The sequence below is a fragment of the Dysidea avara genome, chromosome 15 (assembly GCF_963678975.1).
Source record: "Dysidea avara chromosome 15, odDysAvar1.4, whole genome shotgun sequence".
Lineage (NCBI taxonomy): Eukaryota > Metazoa > Porifera > Demospongiae > Dictyoceratida > Dysideidae > Dysidea > Dysidea avara.
The window spans coordinates 5,319,451-5,345,548 of NC_089286.1; the positions used below are offsets into that span (position 1 = coordinate 5,319,451).

Genomic DNA, 26,098 nt, shown 5'->3' on the forward strand with positions numbered 1-26,098 from the left:
GTTATTTACGACTGTTGTGGGACCTGTAACAATAGTGCGTGGTGCACTTGTACTAACCACCTTATTATAATAAGTGTATACCAAGCAGTAATTGACAATAGTGGAAAAGTTGTTTACTGTGCATAGCATTCACGAACATTGAAGTAGAACTGAGAAACAGTGGTTGAAGTCTAGTTGATGGTGAACGCTTTTATTTTGTTTGTGGCCTTTATTAAAGCCGTTTGTTACTGACAGCACCCAAAGATATGGAACTATGGTTGGATGTGTCAGTCACCCTTATTGAAAATACTCCTGTATTCTCTCTCTTCCCAAGATTTTCTGGTAATACCTTTGTCACAAAGGTGTGTGAAGGCCATGTGATTATTATAATGTTCTTCAAATGCTGTTTGTAGCATTTCGTATGAAACATTCACCTGTTTCAAACATTTTGCCGTAGCAAGAGAGCAGTATTGTCCCAGAACAGCATACTCTTGTCATTGTAACCAGATTTTCATATTCATGCAGCAACTACTTGGGCTTTGTTACAAATTATCAAATGTGTAAGGAGTGGTGACACTGTCACAGGTGGGGTTTAAGAAATGTGGTGGTGAAAATCCTCTTCATCTGACATCTGCCAAAACTCAGGGAGCTTTATGAAAGGCGATGAAAAAAGGTAATATCCAGTACATTAAAAATACTGTAGCCATGTTTCACCATTGTATATCTCCTCAGGGAAAAACTTGTTGTATATCCTCTCCAAGACTAGACTGTTATCCTTCTGCTATTCATCAAACAGTGGACCATTGCACTGTATCAGCCAAGGTAATCAAGCATCTTTATAATTTCTGTGCTGTCAGAATCCATGTACCTTGGAGATGGACTGCTAATATCAGGTGTATTTAGTGGCACATCTGAGAAATCCAAAGCATTATCCCTTGAGTGAGTTGAGATAATTTTTTAAATTATTTATGTACTACATAACAGTTTACCTTATGCCTGATGTGTTCAATTCACTGTTTGTATGCTGGATGAATATGGGAATATCTCACATGGTGTACCAGCTGCCATTGTGATGGATGATACAGGTATACTCACATTCAGTCATGATCATGTGTGATGACATACCAAATACATGCAGTGTTTTACCATGTAGGTATCTTGATAGTGGAAGCATTGGTTTCTTCCAAATGAATTTCACTGCAGTGTAAGTTCTTACCATATTTACAGGCTATTTTTATACAATTTTTACGTACTGTGCAGATGTTCAGCTGTCATGCTACTCTCAGAGATGAAATTCTGCAGCTCTTGTGCTACTATTCATTTTTAAAAACTAAATTGAAGTTGAAATTATCTTATTTTTCTTGCACACTGACTTTGGCTTCGTATTTGAACTTCCAGTAAAGCTTTGCTACCAAACATTTTGTGAAGACACATAGTTGATGTTATGTAATGTGGTTTACACAAGACAGGATGTAGTGGTCAACCACAGAAACAATTAGCACTAAGTAATGCATACATTGTTGAAGCCTTATGAAGAGCCACCTTAGGACACGAAAAGTTGTATGTTTCTGGTTCCCTTCCTGGTCTCTCTCTCTCTCTCTCTTTTTTTTTTTTTTCCTGAATGAATTGCACATCATGCAATATTTTATATCTGTTGAAAGGTTTTCACATCTTATAAACACTCTTTTCTTATAAACATACACTACATGGGGTACTTTGAGATAATAAGTCACTCTCTAGAGTTCCAATGGATACACATACATGAAATTGACAAGGAGAAATATCCTGACTGCCTGGCAGACTCCTGTGAGCATTCAAACGTTAATTGGATGGCTGCAGGTTTGAGGCCGCCCAGATCCAGTCATGGATTTTTTCTCCTTTCTACACCTTTTCAAACATACTTTCTGTAACAACTTTAAACAGGCTGTAGGACCAGGTGTCCTACAGACCTTCAGCACTTGTGCTGTAAAGCCTTAATAAATAAAACTATAATTCCATGTACTGCTATGTCAAATGTAGTGTACCACATCAAAGAGTTGCAAAAAAAAAGCCTGGTCACCTGGGGAACTGATAGGACCAGAAACATGTAATATACCTTTACACTAGTAGGTGCACTTCTGCTACCCACACCAGTAAGTCTGTTAGCGTACCCATTTCAAATATTTGTTCAGTGTAAAATAACTATCTTTAAATGTGACCCAGTCTGGGAAAACCGGTCTTATCACCTATTTAAAAGTATTGAGAAATGCCGGTTTTAAGTATTTAGTGTGTTGTAGCTCACCAATGGTTGAAGCTCAGGGCCGTAGCCAGACTTTTATCTGGGTAGGTTCTTTTAGAAGAAAAGTGGACCTTTTTATATGAAATGATTCAGATTATATTATGGTGTGCGCACCCAGCATGCAAAGCATGCTGAAACTAGGGGGCTCCCCCATGGAAATTTTTTGAAAATAGATACTAAAAGGTTTAATTTAGTGGCATTTCAGTCAATAAAAATAACAATTTTTAAGCTAAGCTGAATACCAGCTGCATGGATGATATCTGGAAAAATATCTCTACTACTGTAATTATACCATCTGCACATGCATGTGTCTAAATATAATATATTGGAATGTCACAGTGAATAAGAATGGGAAAGATTGAGCACTCCGCCATGATCACAGGGGCAGTGTAGCAGAACAAAAGGTGTCTTAAGCAATGAAATTTACACATTGTATGGAGTTGAAGCATGGATCAATGCTATTCATGGGCTCTGCACGGAGGGGCTTGTCCACCAAAATCTTATTTGAATGAAAGGTTGGTTTAGACAATCTACATGTATGCAAATCAAGTAGCTTTTAAAAGAAAATGTAATTGTGACTGTTCTATTAGAGTGATTGACTGCTCTATTAGAGTATCTTGATCTTGAATTGCATTTAATACAAGCACTGAATGAGTTACTTGGAGCACTTAATTTAGCTTCTTATTAGTGGTATCTAGTAAACTGTAGCTAATGGACTTTTGCTCCTGAAAATTTGGACTTGTATACTAAAATTGTGGACCTTTTGGTTAAATTATGGAACTATTAGCTAAAATTGTGGACCTTTTTTCCAAGAGGGCGGTTCTTCAGAACCCCCCTGGCTACGGGCCTGAAGCTGTGTGTACCAAATTTTCACACGTTTTACACCAATTCCTTACCTTCCAGAGCATCCACTGTGCAAATAGCCAACAACTAAGTTTTCCCCCATTTTAAATAGTTTTTGAACCAAGGTTGACTGTATCAGGCGAGCTCCAAACGGGGAGGGAGGCGGGGGCTCAGAAGGAGGGAAAGAGGCTGTTCAAGAAAATTGAAAAGGAAGGCGTAGGGATGAACTAGGCCAAGTCAGGTCTCAAAACTGGCTAAAACAAAAGGAAATTGTATTTATTGAACACCACAGAGCTGTACAGCCACATACAGCCATCCCCTGGCTGACTGGAGCTCCATTAGGCCCCACACCGCATGTACGGAATCACCACTGGGCTTGGGAAAAGCAGCCAGCAAAACCAGACCACTCAAATCTAGCTGATTTTGATTGTGAAATTAGATAGTTTATTCATGTAGCTTTGTGTTCTGGGTGAAAAATCGAATCCACTGACATGGGCGATAAGACCAGTTGTTCCCAGACTGGATCACATATCAAGATTGAGGGGATGCTTGATCATGCTTGATCATGCTTCCTCAGTAATCCAAATTCATGCACAGCTCTTCATCGGCCATACCCAACATTGACAGTTAACACCGATTTGACCTTCATAGAGACTGTTTATGCATAACTGCATACAGCAGGATCATGCAGTTACAGTATAACACAATAGCTAGTTATGTGTCAAGGTGGTCACCGGTGAATGGTACGTGCTATGCATAAAAGCATAAAAGTGATTTACTGGTTATAGCTCATGTCAAAAAACAATCTGTGTGATAATTACTTGTATTAAACTACATGCAATGACTATTCCAGTATCATATTTATACATATATACCATATGAAATTAGTAGACACAAATGGAACACAGTCTATCTACATTTAATTGTACAAATGTAAGGAACAATTATAAAATTTAGGGATCATGGAAATAAAAGCAATGAAACAAGGAAGGTCATCTATACCTGCAGCTATACTAGTGGAGTTCACTTCAGTCATAGCCATGACTGAAGATGTCCACTATATAGCTGCAAGTGTAGATGACCTTCCTTGTTTCATTGCTTTTATTTCCATGATCCCTACTTAAATACAAATTTCTATTTTTTCGTATACTTGTTTGTTTACATTAAGATACCATAATGAAAATGCACAGTAGGGATATAACACTTCTTATTGTTTTACTGTAATATAATATCGTGCACTACTCCAGCTTGTTTCAGTACTTTTTATTGAGGTGCTAGGTCCCTACTCTAGTTGAAAATTCCAAATTTTTTGTGCACTTGCATATCTAACATTGTTACCATTTTGGCCATGTAAAAGATTGTAAAGTCTTAAAAGCTGTTATAAAAGCCATTAATAGCTGAAACACCATCAACATGACAGAAGCACTTAGTATGACTGAAGATGCTACATGCCAGAGTGACAGCTGGTTGCCTACATGTGCAATGGTTCCTACTCTAATTGAAAATTCCTAATTCTTTTGTGTACTTGTTTCTTAACTTTTTTATAAAATAAAATTATTATGACTGGTGAATCCACACATACTGCATCAAAAGAAAGAAATAGCGCTGCATGCCCCAGCTACCAATTACCGTCAAGTATCTTGGCACCTTTGATTGCAGAGGTGCTTTTTGAACAGTTCTTGATTCATAATGCTGTGTAACAGGTTAAACATGGCTGACAACAAAGTGTAATGGATTATGAAAAACGAACAATTTCCATTACAAAGGAAAGCCATCACATGCTAGCGTAAAATTGACACTTTTCACTGTCAGCCAAGATGAATGGGACACAAAGGAGGTCCATGAAGAATGAATTGTATGTACTGTGTGCCAAAAGGCACGTGTCCGGTTGAAGCACTGTTGAACAATGAAAAAATCAAGCCCGTAGCCTTATCCATTATCGAATTATGCTTGTCTGAAAGTATCAGTCAGTCAGTCAGTAGAAAACTCCATGTATTAAGTTTTTCTGTGACAACTTGTTGAAAGCGTTTCGGGTCAATCTGAAAGCTTGTTTGGGCTTATACTGCCTCATCGTTGTCAGGGAAAATTGAGGCTGGTATTTAGGTGATGCTTTTCGTGGGCCATGCCCAAACTTTTGTGGTCCTTACTATACAGTACTGTCATATTGTATGATAGTACTAGGTGATTATTGCTACTACAAGAATATACAACTAACAAAGGAATCTGTTTTCTCCAACCGCCTATATACAACTGTGTCCCTCCCCTTGTCAACCTCATAGATCTACCCCTAATCAGTGACTACATATATAAAGCTATCTGTCCGCCCATCACGCCATTTACTCATCAAACTCAGTGTGAATCGACACAATCAGTGCTGATAATCAAGCACTCATCATCTGGCTACACTAAGATTATTATCAAGAGTTCATGCATGCTTCCGTCCGTTCTCTACAGTGCATAGAAGGTCATGGTGTAGAGAAAACTTGAGCAACATTCCTTTGTAAACCACAGCACAAACGGTAAGAATACCTGACTAGCGTGTAGGGTTCAAATCTACATGTTGGCAATGTTTTTTTTCTCTTTCTACCCAGTACCTTTTCGTGTACACCATTTAAAACTCAACTTTAGTCCATGGTATCTTGGCATCCAAAGCACATATCGACATGGGATTTTAGCAAAATTAAACACCCATCATCTGGCAACTAGAGCGTTGTTGTAGCAAATCAATACATGGTTTGTCCTTTATAGGGTGATAAAGGCACCGGTGTAGAGAAAGATCACTGAAAAGTTGAGCTACATTTCATCAATAACCCCCAAACAACTGTGGCAATTCAAGTTATTAATAACCAACCTGAGTTCAATCCCCGGCTAAGTCATGACTTATTTTCATTTTTGGGACCTTTTTGATGCAAAGAGGTATATGTGTCACTACAACATTAAAACTGAAAGTGCATAGCATAGGACAATTTCCAAGCCTTTGCTCGCCATGCAGTAACTATAATTGCAAAATTGTGTTGGTTTTTAAATTATGCACAAGTTAATTTCTCTTTATTGACAGTAAGGTAAACATAACTGTACCATCTGTGCTGTATATACAGTTGCCTTGACTCATTGGATAATTGAACTACATTCCTGTCAGAACCACAAACAAACAACTTTGGTGTGTTGCATCATTAACTTCAGCAAGAAAACCTCCTACTTTTTAAAAAGTGATATCACCATGCACTCTAATAGCAACATGATGTTTAACAAGTACACAAAACTTTGGAATTTTCAACTACAGTAGGGACCATAGCACATTGATAAAAAGTACTGAAACAAGCTGGAGTAGTGCACAATATTAAATCACAGTAAAACAATAATTAAGTGTTGTGTCCCTACTGTACATTTCCATTATGGTATCTTGAACACAGCAGGGATATAACACTTCTTATTGTTTTACTGTGACTTAATATTGTGCACTACTCCAACTTGTTTCAGAGCTTTTTATCGATGTGCTATGGTCCCTACTATAGTGGAAAATTCTAAATCTTTTGTGCACTTGTTTGTTAACATTTTTTGTAAATATTTATTATGACTGGTGAACCCACACATACCACATATGAAATGGCAGTGTGCCCAGGCTATATCAATTATAGTAATATTCATTATGCTTCATTGTCAGCTATGTTCAGCCTGTTACACAGCATTATGAATCAAGAACTGTTCGAAAAGCACCTCTGCATATCACACATATCAAAAGAAATGGCACCACACTCCCCAGTTATATCAATTATTGTCTGAAAAGTGAAGAATCCATTACGCTTCGGTGTTGGCTATGTTCAACCCATTATACAGCAATACGAATCGAGAACTGTTCGAAAAGCACCTCTGCAATCAAAGTAGCCACTATGAAAAATACGGATGGTTTCCATTTCGAAGGGAAGCTTATCACGTGCTACCACTAAATCGACACTTTTCACTGTCAGCAAAGATGAATGGGACACAAAGGAGGACACTGGTAAGTCCATGAAGAATGCATTTTATGTACTGCAGTATACCAAAAGGTACCTCTCAGGATGAAGCAATGCTAAACAGTGAAAAAATCAAACCTGTAGCTGTAGTCATTATCGAGTTACACTTGTCTGAAGGCATCAGTCAGTTACTTACTGATGCCTTACAGAATTTTTTTAAAAATTCCATGGCAACTTGCTGAAAGTGTTTCGGATCAAACTGAAACCTTTTTTGGGCTTAGTTTTACCTAACCAACACTGCCTCATCATTGTCTGGGAAATTTTAGGCTGGCTTTTGGGTGATGTTATTTCGTGGGCCACTTCTACTCCTTTGTGGTCCCTACTATACAGTACTATCGTACTGTATGATGCTTGGTCCTGTTCCCAGCATTATCATGTATAATGTTGAGATGGTCCTGCATGTAGGGCAGGTACCAACATTATAAATGTAGTCTGTACTATTCCTTACCATATTAGGAGTTGTCACTCGAGCTCCTTTAAATTGGCTGGTTAATTTTTGCACCTCCAACTGGGTGGCCTGTAGGCAGGATACATACAATCAATGGAGTGTGTAATTGTACATGTGTAAGAAACAGATGACATCATACACATCAGGTATGAGATGTATACATATGCACATGGACAAACATTGTAGTAAGTATGATAGGAAATAAAGCACCACACGTGCAGCCAAGATACCAATATATAACACAGAGCAAGGCAGTCAGTTGGTTAGCAAAAAACTAACTCAATTGATTTTCATAGAAATTTGTTGGAAGGGTTTGTGCCAAGCTGTTATAAAGGAAAAGAGAAGCTGATTTTTTCATAATATTTTTGGGCGAAAAAACTAAACCTACATGATCCCTATCATACAGTACCATTGTATGTATGATAACTTGTAAATGATTTATAGTGGCACATGAAAATAGTTTGCACCTTACAACCAAATTCATTTTCTTCAACATTCCAAAATTGGATGACCAAAAATAGCCTAATACATTTTGCAGACTGGACTCACAAACTGAGCTGGAAACAGTCCCTTAACGATAATCTAGGCAATATATGCGACCATCTCAGCAAAAACCCGACTTGTTCGCACAAGCATGCGTATTGAGAAAAACAAAATTTCAAAATAATTCATAAAATTACAGATGCTACAAGAAAAAATATGCAAGTTTTTATTGGGAAAGAAATCAATCAAAACTATATACCATCTTATTCGCCTGTTCATGGAGAGTTCAAAAATCTTTGTTTCGTTATGGTGTCACGTGCGTTTATTTACGATACGGTAAACGTAAACAAGATCGTCATAATTTCTTCTACTAAACTGCCTTCATACCCATATATGCAAGTGACTACAGGGCTAACACTATAACTTGGCTGATGTGCTAATCCGTGGTGATCATTTTAAGCCAAATTCCAACATCGTACACTGATCCAAATGGAAGTTATGGCTGTGAATGTAAGTGCCTGTAGTGTATTTTCAGTATAGTCCGCTGTACAAATCAATAATTATCTTGCTCTTCCTACTGTCTAGCGCCATAATTCCAAAACTACTCACCACAGAGTTAGTGATCCATTCCTTGGACACTGCAAATAATGCTGAGAAAAAATTTTGAATTGTGCAAACAAGTCGGGTTTTTGCTGAGACGGTCACATATAGTGCTTGTGATGCTGACAAGCTACAACTGCTGTAAGTCTGAAGGTCACACATGCACTAAGCTATTAGAATAATGTATGTCAGTAGTTGAGCTATAGCTCTGTAGGATGGTACACAAATGAAGCTTATGCAAAAATGAAGCTTATTTATAAATACTTACCCATCTAAAGCTTGACAGTCGTATCATAAAAACCAGCCAGTTATTTACGACTGTTGTGGGACCTGTAACAATAGTGCGTGGTGCACTTGTACTAACCACCTTATTATAATAAGTGTATACCAAGCAGTAATTGACAATAGTGGAAAAGTTGTTTACTGTGCATAGCATTCACGAACATTGAAGTAGAACTGAGAAACAGTGGTTGAAGTCTAGTTGATGGTGAACGCTTTTATTTTGTTTGTGGCCTTTATTAAAGCCGTTTGTTACTGACAGCACCCAAAGATATGGAACTATGGTTGGATGTGTCAGTCACCCTTATTGAAAATACTCCTGTATTCTCTCTCTTCCCAAGATTTTCTGGTAATACCTTTGTCACAAAGGTGTGTGAAGGCCATGTGATTATTATAATGTTCTTCAAATGCTGTTTGTAGTATTTCGTATGAAACATTCACCTGTTTCAAACATTTTGCCATAGCAAGAGAGCAGTATTGTCCCAGAACAGCATACTCTGTCATTGTAACCAGATTTTCATATTCATGCAGCAACTACTTGGGCTTTGTTACAAATTGTCAAATGTGTAAGGAGTGGTGACATTGTCACAGGTGGGGTTTAAGAAATGCGGTGGTGAAAATCCTCTTCATCTGACATCTGCCAAAACTCAGGGAGCTTTATGAAAGGCGATGAAAAAAGGTAATATTCAATATGTACATTAAAAATACTGTAGCCATGTTTCACCATTGTATGTTTCCTCAGGGAAAAACTTGTTATATATCCTCTCCAAGGCTAGACTGTTATCCTTCTGCCATTCATCAAACAGTGAACCATTGCACTGTATCAGCCAAGATAATCAAGCATCTTTATGATTATTACAAAAGTGTTAATCACTATTTGCCTTTTTATTAACATCAAATAGTGTGTTAGCAAAGTACAAATTGAAGTTGTGGAAGAAAGTTGAATGGGCCCACCATTTCATTTCCATCACAAGAAAAATGAAATCATATGAAAACACATTATGAGCTACCAATATTATACAAAGCTAGTGATGCTACACATGTAGACACACAACTTACCGTCCATGTGACAAACCGTGTGAATACCGTAGTGAAGTCTGGCTGGTTGTTCAGATCAACAGCTCTGATACCACATGTCTTGAAAGAAAATGCAAAAATGTTGGCAGACGTATGACACAGACTGGAGAACTCTGGGGTGGCAATGTGTACCCCCTCTGGTGCAAATACCACCGGTGCCATCTCAATAATGTGATCTGCCTCCAGTGGTCTCACAGTCATAGAGGAACATCAATGGCTCCCCTGTGTCAAAAGAAGTTTCTAACAGGTGGTGACTATTATCAGGTGTGGTCACTAGGGGTGGCTCACCAATATCAACATCGAGTGGAGAAGTCTCTAATAAATAGGAGCTGTTAATATCCTCGTCAACCAAACCATTAGTGGAGCTTGATGTTTCCCCATTGTATTCTATTGCAGGGCCGGTGTAAGCACTACGGCCACTGCCGTAGCAGATTTTCACAGCCCAAGCCAGTCATGTGAGCGCATGCCTAGTTAAGCTAATATAGCTATACATTAATATTAATAAGGTAGCTCCGTATAGTAGTTACGTCATCATGACATACCTGTACACTAATTTATATGTTTCTAGACAGACACCAACCATTCTAACCTTTAATGCAGTAAAAGGATGTGCAACCGACTTCACGTTACCACTTGCTTATCCTCTATTATATTCGTGCGTCTAATGATCGAAGTACATGATGACCAGTGCGGTGGACGTTCTTCCAGTTCTGCTGAAAGGTAGGTTATTATTATTATTATTAGGGGTACAGGTAAGAAGGCAAAACCTGTAAAAACCTGATCGATTGTATAAACGAAATTAGACTTTACAACATATACGTAGAAAGGTAGTGTGACAGCTAGGGAAGTTACACAAGTCAGTGTATGTATGAAGCAATATCTTAAAATCAACTCTTGTAAAGTGCTAAAAGTGCTTCAGAATGTGGTTTACAAACACTAAAAGTTTGAAATTTTCCTGGGGGGGGGCATGCCCCAGACCCCCCTAGAGGGGCATGCTTCGCGGCACAGTCACTCATCGTGCTTCGCACACTCATCACAATCCCTGAATCAAAACCTGGCTTGTTGCCTGACCAGCCACTATAGTATGTTCACGTTGAGCTGAATCCTCAGAAACATTTAATAACTCATGGATGCAATTACACACGATCTTGAAATTTGGCTCATTTGTAGCTAGTACTGCTTGACCCGCTAAAAATATTTCAAAATGTTTTTGTTCAAATGTTTGACATAATATTTACAGAAAATCAAAATTTTCACAATACATTTCCTATGTAGAAGCCATATAAGCACAGTTTCCATTACAACCCTTTCTCGAACTTGTAATGGAGCCAAACCGTACGTGTCTATTGTTGACACCTTTGCTGTTACCAATAATCATCTGGTTGGCTGAAACGTTAACTCTGTTGAGAAAAATCCACTTTTTATTTTTAGCTGTTTTTCAGGATTCAGCTCAACGTGAACATACTATAAGAGCTTCCATCGGCCCTGTATTGTGTCCAACTCTAGTGCTGTGTCACAGTTGTTACGATGTCAAATTCATTCATCATCACAGATATTCATGGTGTTTGTTAGCCTTCTGTTTTAAGCTGTTCCTACTTATTAACCATTATTAATGATACTTCTCAAAAGCTTCTTAGGGATTTAAAATATTTGTCTATTATGCATATGTATATACAAGTATAAGGAAAAATAGTTCCATTAGAAATAAATGAAAGAGAAATAGGAAGGTCGCCTATACCTGTAGATATACTAGTGGACATTGTTAATCCCTAAATATACCCATGACTGAATTAGGGATTAAACGTCCACTAGTATATCTACAGGTGTAGGCAACCTCCCTTGTTTCCCTACTTTTTATCAAACTGAAAATTCCTAATTTTTCTTTATACTTGTTTGTTTGCTTTTTTGGACCATTATTATGACTGATGAACCACACTTACCTTAATTATGTTCAGCCGCTACAAACAAATAACAGTAGGAAAAGCACCTCTGCAATCAATCCAGTCACCATTAAAAATATGGACGATTTGTGAGCCCCAACTACTAGAAATTGAAGTGGCTATTACACTTTGCTTTCACCTACTTCAGCCCGTTACACAGTGTTACAAACAAAAAACAGTACAGGAAGCATCTCTGCAATCAATCCAGTTGCCACAGAAAATATGGGCAATAAGCAAACCAACACAACACAGGGAAGCCACATTATGCTATAACCACAAATGATACCTTGTGTTGTCAATGAAAAGAACTGGAACACAAAAGGGGACAAAGGCAAGTTCATGATGCATGTATTGTATGTACTGTGATTGGTGAAAAGGCACATCTCGGGCTAAAGCAACGTCAAACAGTGAAGAAATCAAGCCTGTAGCCTTATCCATTGTCAAGTTATGCTTGGCTAGAGGAATTAGTTAGTCGGCAAGTGTAAAATTCTGTTAAATAGAAAATTTTTAAATTCCTTAAAAACTTTTGGAAGGGTTTGGGATTGGTCTGAAGACATTTTTGGGCTTAGCTGTGCCTAATCAATGCTGCCAAGCTGTCATGAAGGGAAATTGAGGCTGGTTTTAGGCAATATTTTTGGCTGAAAAACCCCAGTTCTTTATCCCCAATATACAGTACTACCGTACTGTATGATACTAATATGAAAGGATCTATCATAATAGTAGTGTTTATTTCCTTTTATTTCAGATACGTCTCTGTATGCTGCTAAATTTTCAGTGTGTGTGTGTGTGTGTGTGTGTGTGCGTGCATGCGTGCTCCTTCATGACAGCTATCACTGCAGACTGAGGGTTGTCAACACTCATACTCCATAAACGAACCAATTTCCACAGTGGCTCAATGTTCAATAAACAAACACAACAGGTGGACAGCTGCAATCATAAGCTCTGTACCTTGTGACAAATTATCATGTTTGTTTTACAGTTGTAGTGAGTGCATGATGGAGATCAATTCTCTTTCTATGATACATCAGGGTAAGACTATAGAAACCCTCGATACTGTTTGTTGTAACCTGACCAACACTACTGATGTATGGTCGCAAACCATTAGCCTGCTATGTGCAATTTAGGAGGTGTTCTGTTTAAGATGTACCATCTTCTGCTTGGTACAGTATATAATAGTAGACACATGGCAGTGGTGGATGAGGGGTTGCCCTTATCAACAAAAAAAACTTAAAACAAGATCGAGATACTCTAATATCAAATACTCTAATACAACAGTCACCACATGTAACACTATCAAGAATCCTCCACAATTCCTGACTATACATGAAAACTGATATCTTAAAACACCATCTGATGGTACATTTAACCACTAATAACCTGCTAGGAATTTAGCAGGTAAAATGTACGTGCACCATTCTGACCAGCTGAGTGAAAGCTGGCCATTGTTGCATAATTCTATTTTACTATAAAAATGTAATGAAATAAACTGGGTATAATGCATGTGCTACATATAAAATTTATGCACACTTTAATCACTTCGGTATGTTCTGCATGTTGCTATGGTGCACCATGGTGCTATGCATAGTGCTTGATCGCTTCGGCATGTTCTTCTCGACTGCCACAAACTTCAGCATAAATGAAAAGAGTATACGGTGAATCAACATTCTAAGTTTACTATGAATCTGATAAATATGCACAGAATTGTGAACATTTATTCACATAAGAAGAATCAAACTTTGCTCACAGCTAAAACCGAGCATGGAAATAACTTGAAATCAATGTGTACATAGGCTGAGCATCATAGCTGTGCCTTTGATGGTATGTAGTTACAGCTACAGAGTTATAAAGCAAAAACTAAACAAGTATAAAATGGTGAGATTAAGATAGTCTAATAGAGCAGTTACCACATGGTAAAAAATGTCAATAAATATCTGGGTCTAAACCAGAGACCTCCATACCTAACATCCACATCCTTAACTACTAAACCACTGCTATCTTGGCTCTTAATTTCCACTTCATAAATGAATACTCTATATAATTTAAACCTGCTTATCAGTATACATTTATAATTCCATAGATCTACCAATGGAAGTGTTATTCTAAAGCATTCTATGTGCGTTCCATTAGAAGTCCTCTCACCATGCATCATATCACCACCATCCAAAGCACCTATGGAGCATATGAAGTTTGTGGCAATGTAGTGTGAATGAAGGTTCAGCACTACAGCAGAGAAGGCTGTTAGTGGGTGGACGGCTGTAATCACATCAGGGTTGCAAGTTATATTACAAAGTGTCTATTTATGGAGGCATCCGTCATCCTCAATTTGCATCAAGGTGAACACTGCAAATGTAAAATGACGTACTAACCTATTTATCTATTTAGGGTACTGATTTATTCTTCACCAAGTCCTGGTGGAAACTTTTTGTGGTGTGGTTACCACAATACTGGATTCTTACCTCAGGAAATATGGAGCAAGCAATGTTTCCAGCTGAGGTGACATGGTCCATTACAATCTTTGAAACGTTGAAATTCTTGTTCATAACATCATTCCTCCAGGATGGATCGCATCATGTCCTCTTCAGCTCCACTAGATGTTTGACCCTCGGCCCTATTTAGTTGGATGTGCCAATCAAGTTATCTTGTCAGTGGAATAATCATGAAGGATTGTTGAGCTGTTATTGGAGTGATGGCCACGAAGTCAAACAAAAGCCATCTTTTGATGCTGTCCAATTGAAGTGGTCATCTCGTTGGATGATCCTCTCCTGGACTTGTTCACATGATATCGTGGCAATAACCTCCAATGGGCAGTAGTATCAGAGGATTTCCAGTGATGACTGAAAAGGCTTGGCAAAGGCTGGTGGCACTGTTGAGGAAAACAAATGGATAGCAGGAATGACACAGCTGTCCTCATGATCGTGAAGGGCCATGTATACCACCTGATAGATAGTAAGTACATTTTCTCTTTCTGTGGCTATTTTAATGTTATCTGGAAAAATGGCATATGGATAAAAGACAAATTCCATCCAGCTTGTTGCAGGGTGTCAAGCACTACTGTAAGCCAAGTTCTATTGGACTGTTATATAATTTCTGTGGTGTCAGAATCCATGTACCTTGGAGATGGACTGCTGATATCAGGTGTACAGTGTATTTAGTGGCACATCCAAGAAATCCAAAACATTATCCCATGAGTGAGTTGAGATAATTGTTTATTTAGTGCAATTATTTATGTACTACATAACAGTTTACCTTATGCCTGATGTGTTCAATTCACTGTTTGTATGCTGGATGAATATGGGAATATCTCACATGGTGTACCAGCTGCCATTGTGATGGATGATACAGGTATACTCACATTCAGTCATGATCATGTGTGATGACATACCAAATACATGCAGTGTTTTACCATGTAGGTATCTTGCTAGTGGAAGCATTGGCTTCTTCCAAATGAATTTCACTGCAGTGTAAGTTCTTACAATATTTACAGGTTATTTTTATACAATTTTTACATACTGTGCAGATGTTCAGCTGTCATGCTACTCTCAGAGATGAAATTCTGCAGCTCTTGTGCTACTATTCATTTTTAAAAATTAAATTGAAGTTGAAATTATCTTATTTTTCTTGCACACTAACTTTGGCTTCGTATTTGAACTTCCAGTAAAGCTTTGCTACCAAACATTTTGTGAAGAGACATAGTTGATGTTATGTAATGTGGTTTACACAAGTCAGGATATAGTGGTCAACCACAGAAACAATTAGCGCTAAGTAATGCATACATTGTTGAAGCCTTATGAAGAGCCACCTTAGGACACGAAAAGTTGTATGTTTCTGGTCCCCTTCCTGGTCTCTCTCTCTCTTTTTTTTGCTGAATGAAATGCACATCACCATGCAATATTTTATATCTGTTGAAAGGTTTTCACATATAAACACTCTTTTCTTATAAACATACACTACATGGGGTACTTTGAGATAATAAGTCACTCTCTAGAGTTCCTATATGGATACATATACATGAAATTGTCAAGGAGAAAACATCCTGACCGCCTGGCAGACTCCTGTAAGCGTTCGAGCGTTAATCGGATGGCTGCAGGTTTGAGGCCACCCAGATCCAGTCATGGATTTTTTCTCCTTTCTACACCTTTTCAAACATACTTTCTGTAACAACTTTAAACAGGCTGTAGGACCAGGTGTCCTACAGACCTTCAGCACTTGTGTTGTAAAGCCTTAATAAATAAAACTATAATTCCATGTACTGCTATGTCAAATGTAGTGTACCACATCAAAGAGTTGCAAAAAAAGCCTGCATGGTCACCTGGTACGACCAGAAACATGTAATATACTTTTACACTAGTAAGTTCCCACACCAGTAAGTCTATTAGCACACCCATTTCAAATATTTGTTCAGTGTAAAATAACTATCTTTATATGTGACCCAGTCTGGGAAAACCGATCTTATCACCTATTTAAAAGTATCGAGAAATGCCGGTTTTAAGTATTTAGTGTGTTGTAGCTCGCCAATGGTTGACGCTGTGTGTACCAAATTTTCCACCAATTCCTTACCTTCCAGAGCATCCACTGTGCAAGTAGCCAACAACTAAGTTTCCCGCCATTTTAGATAGTTTTTGAACTGAGGTTGACTGTATCAGGCGAGCTCCAAACAGGGGAGGGAGGCGGGGGCTCAGAAGGAGGGAAAGAGGCTGTTCAAAAAAATTGAAAAGGAAGGATAAGTCAGGTCTCAAAACTGGCTAAAACGAAAGGAAATTCACAGCAGAGGTATTTATTGAACACCACAGAGCTGTACAGCCACATACAGCCATCCCCAGGCTGACCAGAGCTCCATTAAGGCCCCACACCGCATATACGGAATCACCACTGGGCTTGGGAAAAGCAGCCAGCAAAACCAGACCACTCAAGTCTAGCTGATTTTGATTGTGAAATTAGATAGTTTATTCATGTAGCTTTGTGTTCTGGGTGAAAAATCGAATCTGCTGACATGGGCAATAAGACCAGTTGTTCCCAGACTGGATCACATATCAAGAGTGAGGGGATGCTTGATCATGCTTGATCATGCTTGATCATGCTTCCTCAGTAATCCAAATTCATGCACAGCTCTTCATTGGCCATACCCAACATTGACAGTTAATACCGATTTGACCTTCATAGGGACTGTTTATGCGTAACTGCATACAGCAGGATCATGCAGTTACAGTATAACACAATAACCAGTTATGTGTCAAGGTGGTCACCGGTGAATGGTACGTGGTATGCATAAAAGCATAAAAGTGATTTACTGGTTATAGCTGATGTCAAAAAATAATCTGTGTGAAATCACTTGTATTAAAAACTACATGCAATGACTATTCCAGTATCATATATTTATACATAAATACCATAATTATATACATAAATACCATAATTATGAAATTAGTAGTATACATACACAAATGGAACACAGTCTATTTCATAGTACAATGTAAGGAACAATTATAAAATTTATATTTAAGTAGGGATCATAGAAATAAAAGCAATGAAACAAGGGAGGTCATCTATACCTGCAGCTATACTAGTGGAGTTCACTTCAGTCATAGCCATGATTGAAGATGTCCACTATATAGCTGCAAGTGTAGATGACCTTCCTTGTTTCATTGCTTTTATTTCTATGATCCCTACTTAAATATAAATTTCTATTTTTTCGTATACTTGTTTGTTTACATTAAGATACCATAATGAAAGTGCACAGTAGGGATATAACACTTCTTATTGTTTTACTGTAATATAATATCGTGCACTACTCCAGCTTGTTTCAGTACTTTTTATTGATGTGCTATGCTCCCTACTCTAGTTGAAAATTTCAATTTTTTTTGTGCACTTGCATATCTAACATTGTTACCATTTTGGCCATGCAAAAGATTGCAAAGTCTTAAAAGCTGTTTATAAAAGCCATTAATAGCCGAAACACTATCAACATGACAGAAGCACTTAGTATGACTGAAGATGCTACATGCCAGAGTGACAGCTGGTTACCTACATTTATCGATGTGCAATGGTTCCTACTCTAGTTGAAAATTCCTAATTCTTTTGTGTACTTGTTTCTTAACTTTTTTTTGTAAAATAAAATTATTATGACTGGTGAATCCACACATACTGTATCAAAAGAAAGAAATAGTGCTGCATGCCCCAGCTACCAATTACCATCAAGTATCTTGGCACCTTTGATTGCAGAGGTGCTTTTTGAACAGTTCTTGATTCATAATGCTGTGTAACAGGTTAAACATAGCTGACAACAAAGTGTAATGGATTATGAAAAACGAACAATTTCCATTACAAAGGAAAGCCATCACATGCTAGCGTAAAATTGACACTTTTCACTGTCAGCCAAGATGAATGGGACACAAAGGAGGTCCATGAAGAATGAATTGTATGTACTGTGTGCCAAAAGGCACATGTCCGGTTGAAGCACTGTTGAACAATGAAAAAATCAAGCCCGTAGCCTTATCCATTATCGAATTATGCTTGTCTGAAAGTATCAGTCAGTCAGTCAGTAGAAAACTCCACGTATTAAGTTTTTCTGTGACAACTTGTTGAAAGCGTTTCGGGTCAATCTGAAAGCTTGTTTGGGCTTATACTGCCTCATCGTTGTCAGGGAAAATTGAGGCTGGTTTTTAGGTGATGCTTTTTCGTGGGCCATGCCCAAACTTTTGTGGTCCTTACTATACAGTACTATCACATTGTATGATAGTACTAGGTGATTATTGCTACTACAAGAATATACAACTAACAAAGGAATCTGTTTTCTCCAACCGCCTATATACAACTGTGTCCCTCCCCTTGTCAACCTCATAGATCTACCCCTAATCAGTGACTACATATATAAAGCTGTCTGTCCGCCCATCACGCCATTTACTCATCGAACTCAGTGTGAATTGACACAATCAGTGCTGATAATCAAGCACTCATCATCTGGCTACACTAAGATTATTATCAAGAGTTTATGCATGCTTCCGTCCGTTCTCTACAGTGCGTAGAAGGTCATGGTGTAGAGAAAACTTGAGCAACATTCCTTTGTAAACCACAGCACAAACGGTAAGAATACCTGACTAGCGTGTAGGGTTCGAATCTACATGTTGGCAATGTTTTTTTCTCTTTCTACCCAGTACCTTTTCGTGTACACCATTTAAAACTCAACTTTAGTTCATGGTATCTTGGCATGCAAAGCACATATCGACATGGGATTTTAGCAAAATTAAACACCCATCATCTGGCAACTAGAGCGTTGTTGTAGCAAATCAATACATGGTTTGTCCTTTATAGGGTGATGTACCACTCTGCGTGGGAAGTTCAAAGGCATCGCCAGTGCCATAATTTGTATATTGCACTGCTGCAGACCACAGCGAGTGCATTACAACTTATAACGCACTGGTTGTGGTTTTGTAGACCACAACGAGTGCATTATAAGTTATAATGCACCGACCGCAGTGCAATATACAGATATTGCACTGGCTGCGGTTTTGTACAGCATAGCACAAGTGCCGGTGGTGAAGACCACTACAACACCTCACCTAATAGGTGGAAAGACACTTCACAGATCACTCGAATTCTTTTATAGCCTGACATGTAACGGTCGATTGTGGGCCATAACGTCACCAATACGTATAATGTTTACAAGCAGCCAATGGTGATCGAAAAAGCCAACACGGGTGGCCACAACTCTAGTCTATATATATATAAACGTACTTATATACCTTACTAGTCTGGTGCCATCTTAGCCCAGATCAAACTGTAGTCCACTTCGACAATGACTCAATAAAACAAATATATTCTAAATAATACTAACCTTTACGTTCGATTGTGGTAACCAGTTTTGTCATGCCACCAGATTCGAGTTTAGCCAGTGTGAATAGTAAGAATTAGACTAGTATCGTTTGGTAGTTAGGTTTTGTTTACTTAAACCGTCTATTTAGCTGCTTTTTTTCGCTTGAGAGAATCACTATGGCGATTAGTCTGGCGCTTAGTCTATATGGCGATTGAGTGATCACGCTGGCATGCTGAGCACTACATGATGAGAGTCAAACAGCGAATGCAGGTTAGTGATATAACGCATAGCGTACTAGCTTTCAATATCTCAGGTGGCTGCAGGGGGAACGTCATCGCAACGTCCGGCTTGGTTACCCACAATCGATGTTAAAAACCTGGCCTTTATAAGTGTTACAGCTGTCTTGTGAGACTCTCCCCACCTATTAGGTGAGTGGTACATAACAGTTATACAACGTGCACTCGTGCTCTGCCTGTATAAACGCACTTGCCTTCGGGCCTAACGGCCCTCAGGCTCGTGCGTTTATATCAGGCAGAGCACTCGTGGCCGTTGTATAACTATATAATAAAGGTACCGGTGTAGAGAAAGATCACTGAAAAATTGAGCTACATTTCATCAAAAACCCTCAAACAACTGTGGCAATTCAAGTTATTAATAACCAACCTGAGTTCAATCCTCGGCTAAGTCATGACTTATTTTCATTTTTGGGACCTTTTTGATGCAAAGAGGTATATGTGTCACTACAACATTAAAACTGAAAGTGCATAGCATAGGACAATTTCCAAGCCTTTGCTCGCCATGCAGTAACTATAATTGCAAAATTGTGATGGTTTTTAAATTATGCACAAGTTAATTTCTCTTTATTGACAGTAAGGTAAACATAACTGTACCATCTGTGCTGTATATACAGTTGCCCTGACTCACTGGATAATTGAACTACATTCCTGTCAGAACCACAAACAAACAACTTTGGTGTGTTGCATCATTAACTTCAGCAAGAAAACCTCCTACTTTTTAAAAAGTGATATCACCATGCACTCTAATAGCAACATGATGTTTAACAAGTACACAAAACTTTGGAATTTTCAACTACAGTAGGGACCATAGCACATCGATAAAAAGTACTGAAACAAGCTGGAGTAGTGCACAATATTAAATCACAGTAAAACAATAATTAAGTGTTGTGTCCCTACTGTACATTTCCATTATGGTATCTTGAACACAGCAGGGATATAACACTTCTTATTGTTTTACTGTGACTTAATATTGTGCAATACTCCAACTTGTTTTTCAGAGTTTTTTATCGATGTGCTATGGTCCCTACTATAGTGGAAAATTCTAAATGTTTTGTGCACTTGTTTGTTAACATTTTTTGTAAATATTTATTATGACTGGTGAACTCACACATACCACATATGAAATGGCACAGTGTGCCCAGGCTATATCAATTATAGTAATATTCATTATGCTTCATTGTCAGCTATGTTCAACCTGTTACACAGCATTATGAATCAAGAACTGTTCAAAAAGCACCTCTGCAAATCACACATATCAAAAGAAATGGCACCGCGCTCCCCAGTTATATCAATTATTGTCTGAAAAGTGAAGTATCCATTACGCTTCGGTGTTGGCTATGTTCAACCCATTACACAGCAATACTAATCGAGAACTGTTCAAAAAGCACCTCTGCAATCAAAGTAGCCACTATGAAAAATACGGATGGTTTCCATTTCGAAGGGAAGCTATCATGTACTACCACTAAATTGACACTTTTCGCTGTCAGCAAAGATGAATGGGACACAAAGGAGGACACCGGTAAGTCCATGAAGAATGCATTTTATGTACTGCAGTATACCAAAAGGCACCTCTCAGGATGAAGCAATGCTAAACAGTGAAAATATCAAACCTGTAGCTGTAGTCATTATCGAGTTACACTTGTCTGAAGGAATCAGTCAGTTACTTACTGATGCCTTACAGAATTTTTTTTAAATTCCATGGCAACTTGCTGAAAGCGTTTCGGATCAAACTGAAACCTTTTTTGGGCTTAGTTTTACTTAACCAACACTGCCTCATCATTGTCTGGGAAATTTTAGGCTGGCTTTTGGGTGATGTTATTTCATGGGCCACCCCTACTCCTTTGTGGTCCCTACTATACAGTACTATCATACTGTATGATGCTTGGTCCCAGTTCTCAGCATTATCATGTTTAATGTTGAGATGGTCCTGCATGTAGGGCAGGTACCAATATTATAAATGTAGTCTGTACTATTCCCTACCATATTAGGAGTTGTCACTTGAGCTCCTTTAAATTGGCTGGTTAATTTTTGCATCTCCAACTGGTTGGCCTGTAGGCAGGATACATACAATCAATGGAGTGTGTAAATTGTACATGTATAAGAAACAGATGACATCATACACATCAGGTATGAGATGTATACATATGCACATGGACAAACATTGCAGTAAATATAATAGGAAATAAAGCACCACGCGTGTAGCCAAGATACCAATATATATATATATATATAACACAGAGCAAGGCAGTCAGTTGGTTAGCAAAAAATAAGTCGATTGATTTTCATAGAAATTTGTTGGAAGGGTTTGTGCCAAGCTTATAAAGGAAAAGAGAAGCTGGTTTTTTCATAATATTTTTTTGGGAAAAAAAACTAAACCTCCATGATTCCTATCATACAGTACCATTGTATGACTACAGGGCTAACACTATACCTTGGCTGATGTGCTAATCCATGGTGAACATTTTAAGCCAAACTCCAACATTGTACACTGATCCAAATTGAAGTTATGGCTGCAAATGCAAGCGCCTGTAGTTTATTTTCAGTAGTAATGATTATGTATGTACCTATTTATAACGCCCTATGTATGTGCACATTCTGTTATGCCACATTGTGTTGTACTTGATATAGCATTCAAGCCTGTTACAAATTAGTGTCAGAAGTGGGATTTGCTCCAGGGTTACTCTGAAAACAAACAATTAAGGTGTTGTATCTTGGTGTGTTATTTTAATGGTACCAAAACAGACGTATTTGTGTGTTAATTAGAGTTGTGTGTTCTTGGGCTCTTAATATTTAACAGATGTATATAGTAGTACTCCAGCACCATGGCTCAACAGTTGGATTTACCCCTCCCAGAGATCACCAAAGAATAGTTTCTTCATGCGTGGACAAGATTTGAGCTGATAGTGGCAGCCAAAGAATAGAACTCGGCAAAGAAAGCAACAGTATTACCGATGCTCTTACATGGTAGACTTGTGGATATCTACATTGAATTAAGTGATAAGACCAGCGCTAATTGGCAGAAGTGAATGAGGTGCTGATGAGCAAAGCTGGGTTAACTAAAGATCCATTGGTAGCTGGTAAGGGAGTTCACTGCACAAACACAGCGGAAAGGTAATACTATGAATGTCTTTGCTGAGAATTTGAAGTTGTTGTTTAGCCAGGCTTATCCTTTGGAGGTACCTACATCTGGCATTTAGCTACAGAAATTTTTGGTTACCACTTCTAAGTCGCCAGGTACTATTATGTGGTAAACCCACTACCTTTGAGCAAGCTGTTAAGGAAGCTGAAGAAATTGAATATGCATTGAATTTTGAGAGCAAATGGAGTCCCAAAAGGAAGTGGATTTATTACCCCAGAGGAAAGGACCAGGAGAATTCAATAAATTCTATAAAAATTTAGAGAAGATGTCCAAACATTTATATAGAAGAGCTGGGAATCAGTCTGATAGAAAGCGGCCTCCCAGCAGGGTTCAACCCAGGGGAAGGGGTAGTCATTCGTATGGCAGGAATCCCAGGCAGACTTCTATGCAAGCTTGTTGGTTGTGTGGAGAGATAGATCACTTTCAATGTGGCTGCCCTTGAACTTCAGTAGGCCAGCTCCAACGGTAGGGGGTTATGCATCTACTGTAAATCTTAACACAATGTTATGCACAGCTGGACTGTTAATAGTCTGCCTACAGCATTTCTGTTAGACTCAGGGACTACAGTTTCTGTTGTAACATTTCGATCACTCTCAAGCGAAGATCATGGAGCCATTATAAAACTGACCTATCACACGTAAGTGCTAATGGTGTTCCCTTAGATGTAAATGGTCAGATTAAGCTATTAGTTTCTCCGGGACCTTACACTTGTGAACACACCTTTATTGTAACTCATGATCTGACAGTAGACAGTCTGCTGGGTGCTGACTTTTTAAAGAAGCATGGAGCTGTGCTAGATTGTAAAAGTGTTACACTTTCTTTGGGACCACATCCTGCCGACACATAACATACTACAGGATGTCAATGTACCTTTGCACCAAACAGTTGCAGTGAAATTGTATCTGTCCTGGTACCATCTACCTGGCCGTACCATTCAGTTTATAACTTGCAAAGTTAAAGGAAATACTGGTTGCTTTGAAGACTCCATGGAGGGCTTGGTTGAACCTGCCAAACTACCTGTGTGTCACCCGGTCTCTGTTCACAATTACTCCAGACAATAAGGTGATCCTACAAATCATGAATAATTCATTGGGTTGATGAATTATTATCGAAGATTTGTGCACAACTATTCTAAGATTACAGAGCCCCTTACCTGGCATTTCCAGACTTAAATTACCATTCTTGCTGTATACTGATGTTTCTGATTTTGCTGTGGGGTGAGTGCTTGGACAAATTCACGATGGTAAAGAGAGGGATTTATCTGTTACTGGAGCTGTCAGTTGGAATTATTCAACCATTGAAAAAGAAGCTTTAGCAGCAGTGTCAGCAGTCAAATAACTTTACATGGTTTTCACTTCACACTACTCACTAATCATAATCCATTGACATCATTGAAAGGGATAAAAGATGTAGGGGAGGCTGAGGTGGATATTATTTTTGCAACAGTTCAATTTTGAGTTCAATCCAGGTAATATGTTAACACGATGTCCCGAATAGTTTCTGTGATTTCTGCTCTTTGAGTCTGACCAGTGAAACACAGTTGAAAGATGACCAACTATCACAAGCTATTAAAGCATTGCAAAATGGAAAATCACTTCCCAACAAGATAGCTCCAGGATTACACTGAACATTTCAACATGATGGGGTGCTTATCACCAGTTCTGGCAATCTTCTACGTCTCTGTGTGGTCGTTCCTACCAACATGAGAGATAAAGTACTTCTGCTGTAAAGCCTTAATAAACAATAAAAATAAATAAATAATAGTCCTAACGCAGTTCCACAATCAAGCAAGCCATCTGGGAATTCACAAAAAAAACACTTGAAAAGGTGAAAGAGCGGATTTACTGGCCTGGGAATGAGTTAGATGTTGAGAATTGGGTGCACTCATGCCAATCATGCCAAAAGTGTAACCCACCCCGGCAAGCTCCTCAAGTCCCAATGAGTACAATTCAAGCACACCAACCATTTGAAAAAATCCTGGGACATAATGGGCCATCTACCCACATCTTCAAAGGGACACAAATACATAGTGGTAATAACTGACTTGTTTAGCAAATGGGTTGAAGTTTTTCCCTTCAGGTAACAGATTCTAAGACTCTGGCCAGAGTGCTAGTTGATGAGATTATGTGCCAATATGGAGTGCCAACATACCTTGCAGTGACCAGGGATCTAACCTAAACAATGAAGTGATTAGTTTGTGTAAGCAGTTGGGCATCGACCAAACTAAAACAACGGCGTACCATCCACAGACAAATGGGCAAGTAAAAAGATTTAATCGTACATTAGTATCTGAAGTTGTCAGTAAAAACCAGAGGGATTGGGACAGTTACTTGCCCAAAAAAGAGTGTTGTTTGCATATCAAGCCACCATTCATGAGTCCACTAGATTTATACCTTTTCTTGTTAATTATGGGCACTCTGCAACTTTGCCAGTTGATGCTATGTTGGGAAGAGTATCAATGTCTTTGGAGTGAGGTAAAGGTCTTCCTGAGTATGCGGAGCAAGTTGGGCAGTCTCTTAAACAAGCATACGATAAACTCCATTGCAGCATTGAGGAAGTGCATAAAGCCAACAAAGCAAGATATGACAAAACAGAAATTTAATGGTAGGAGATTTAGTGTGGCTACATGTACCAGCAATTAAAACATGATGGATCAAGAGATTCTCCTGTCTTTGAAGAGGGCTGTATGCTGTTGTAGACAAAACCAGTGCTGTGAAGTATAGAATGCAGCTGCTAGGCTCTGCTAAAACCACAATTGTTCACCAAAACAGGCATAAAACATGTTTTGGCCAACCACAGTTAAAACTAACCACAGGGACAAACAGAGAAGGTGTATGTAATGGTCAGCATACTGAGAGAACCGATACTGTTTTCAGGAAGATGAATACAGACCCACAAGAAGTTACACTGAAG

The 26,098-nt window shown here is 38.5% G+C and overlaps 1 protein-coding gene and 1 long non-coding RNA gene across 23 annotated transcripts in view; one reads left to right on the forward strand and one right to left on the reverse strand.

The window, feature by feature from the left end:
- LOC136245111 (uncharacterized) overlaps positions 1-15,757 on the forward strand; it is a 31,755-nt gene extending 15,998 nt beyond the window's left edge. For 5 of the 20 annotated variants that reach the window (XR_010695748.1, XR_010695747.1, XR_010695746.1 and 2 more), the window contains exons 6-12: positions 9,388-9,602; positions 9,666-10,720; positions 14,018-14,273; positions 14,323-15,128; positions 15,182-15,282; positions 15,351-15,401; positions 15,458-15,756. This is a non-coding gene — a long non-coding RNA (uncharacterized lncRNA). Of the gene's footprint in view, positions 1-9,387; positions 9,603-9,665; positions 10,721-12,767; positions 12,970-14,017; positions 14,274-14,322; positions 15,129-15,181; positions 15,283-15,335; positions 15,402-15,457 lie in introns of all 20 variants that reach the window. The other 15 variants (XR_010695743.1, XR_010695754.1, XR_010695752.1 and 12 more) reach the window with 14 other exon arrangements.
- LOC136245104 (probable serine/threonine-protein kinase DDB_G0271402) overlaps positions 1-26,098 on the reverse strand; it is a 34,769-nt gene that overhangs the window by 3,991 nt on the left and 4,680 nt on the right. Inside the window, exons 2-3 of one of the 3 annotated variants that reach the window (XM_066036624.1) lie at positions 22,027-22,095; positions 7,562-7,630 (exon numbers count right to left, since the gene is read on the reverse strand). In XM_066036624.1, the coding sequence (XP_065892696.1) occupies positions 7,562-7,630; positions 22,027-22,095 (138 nt within the window). The remainder of the gene's footprint in view (positions 1-7,561; positions 7,631-22,026; positions 22,096-26,098) is intronic. The other 2 variants (XM_066036626.1, XM_066036625.1) reach the window with 2 other exon arrangements.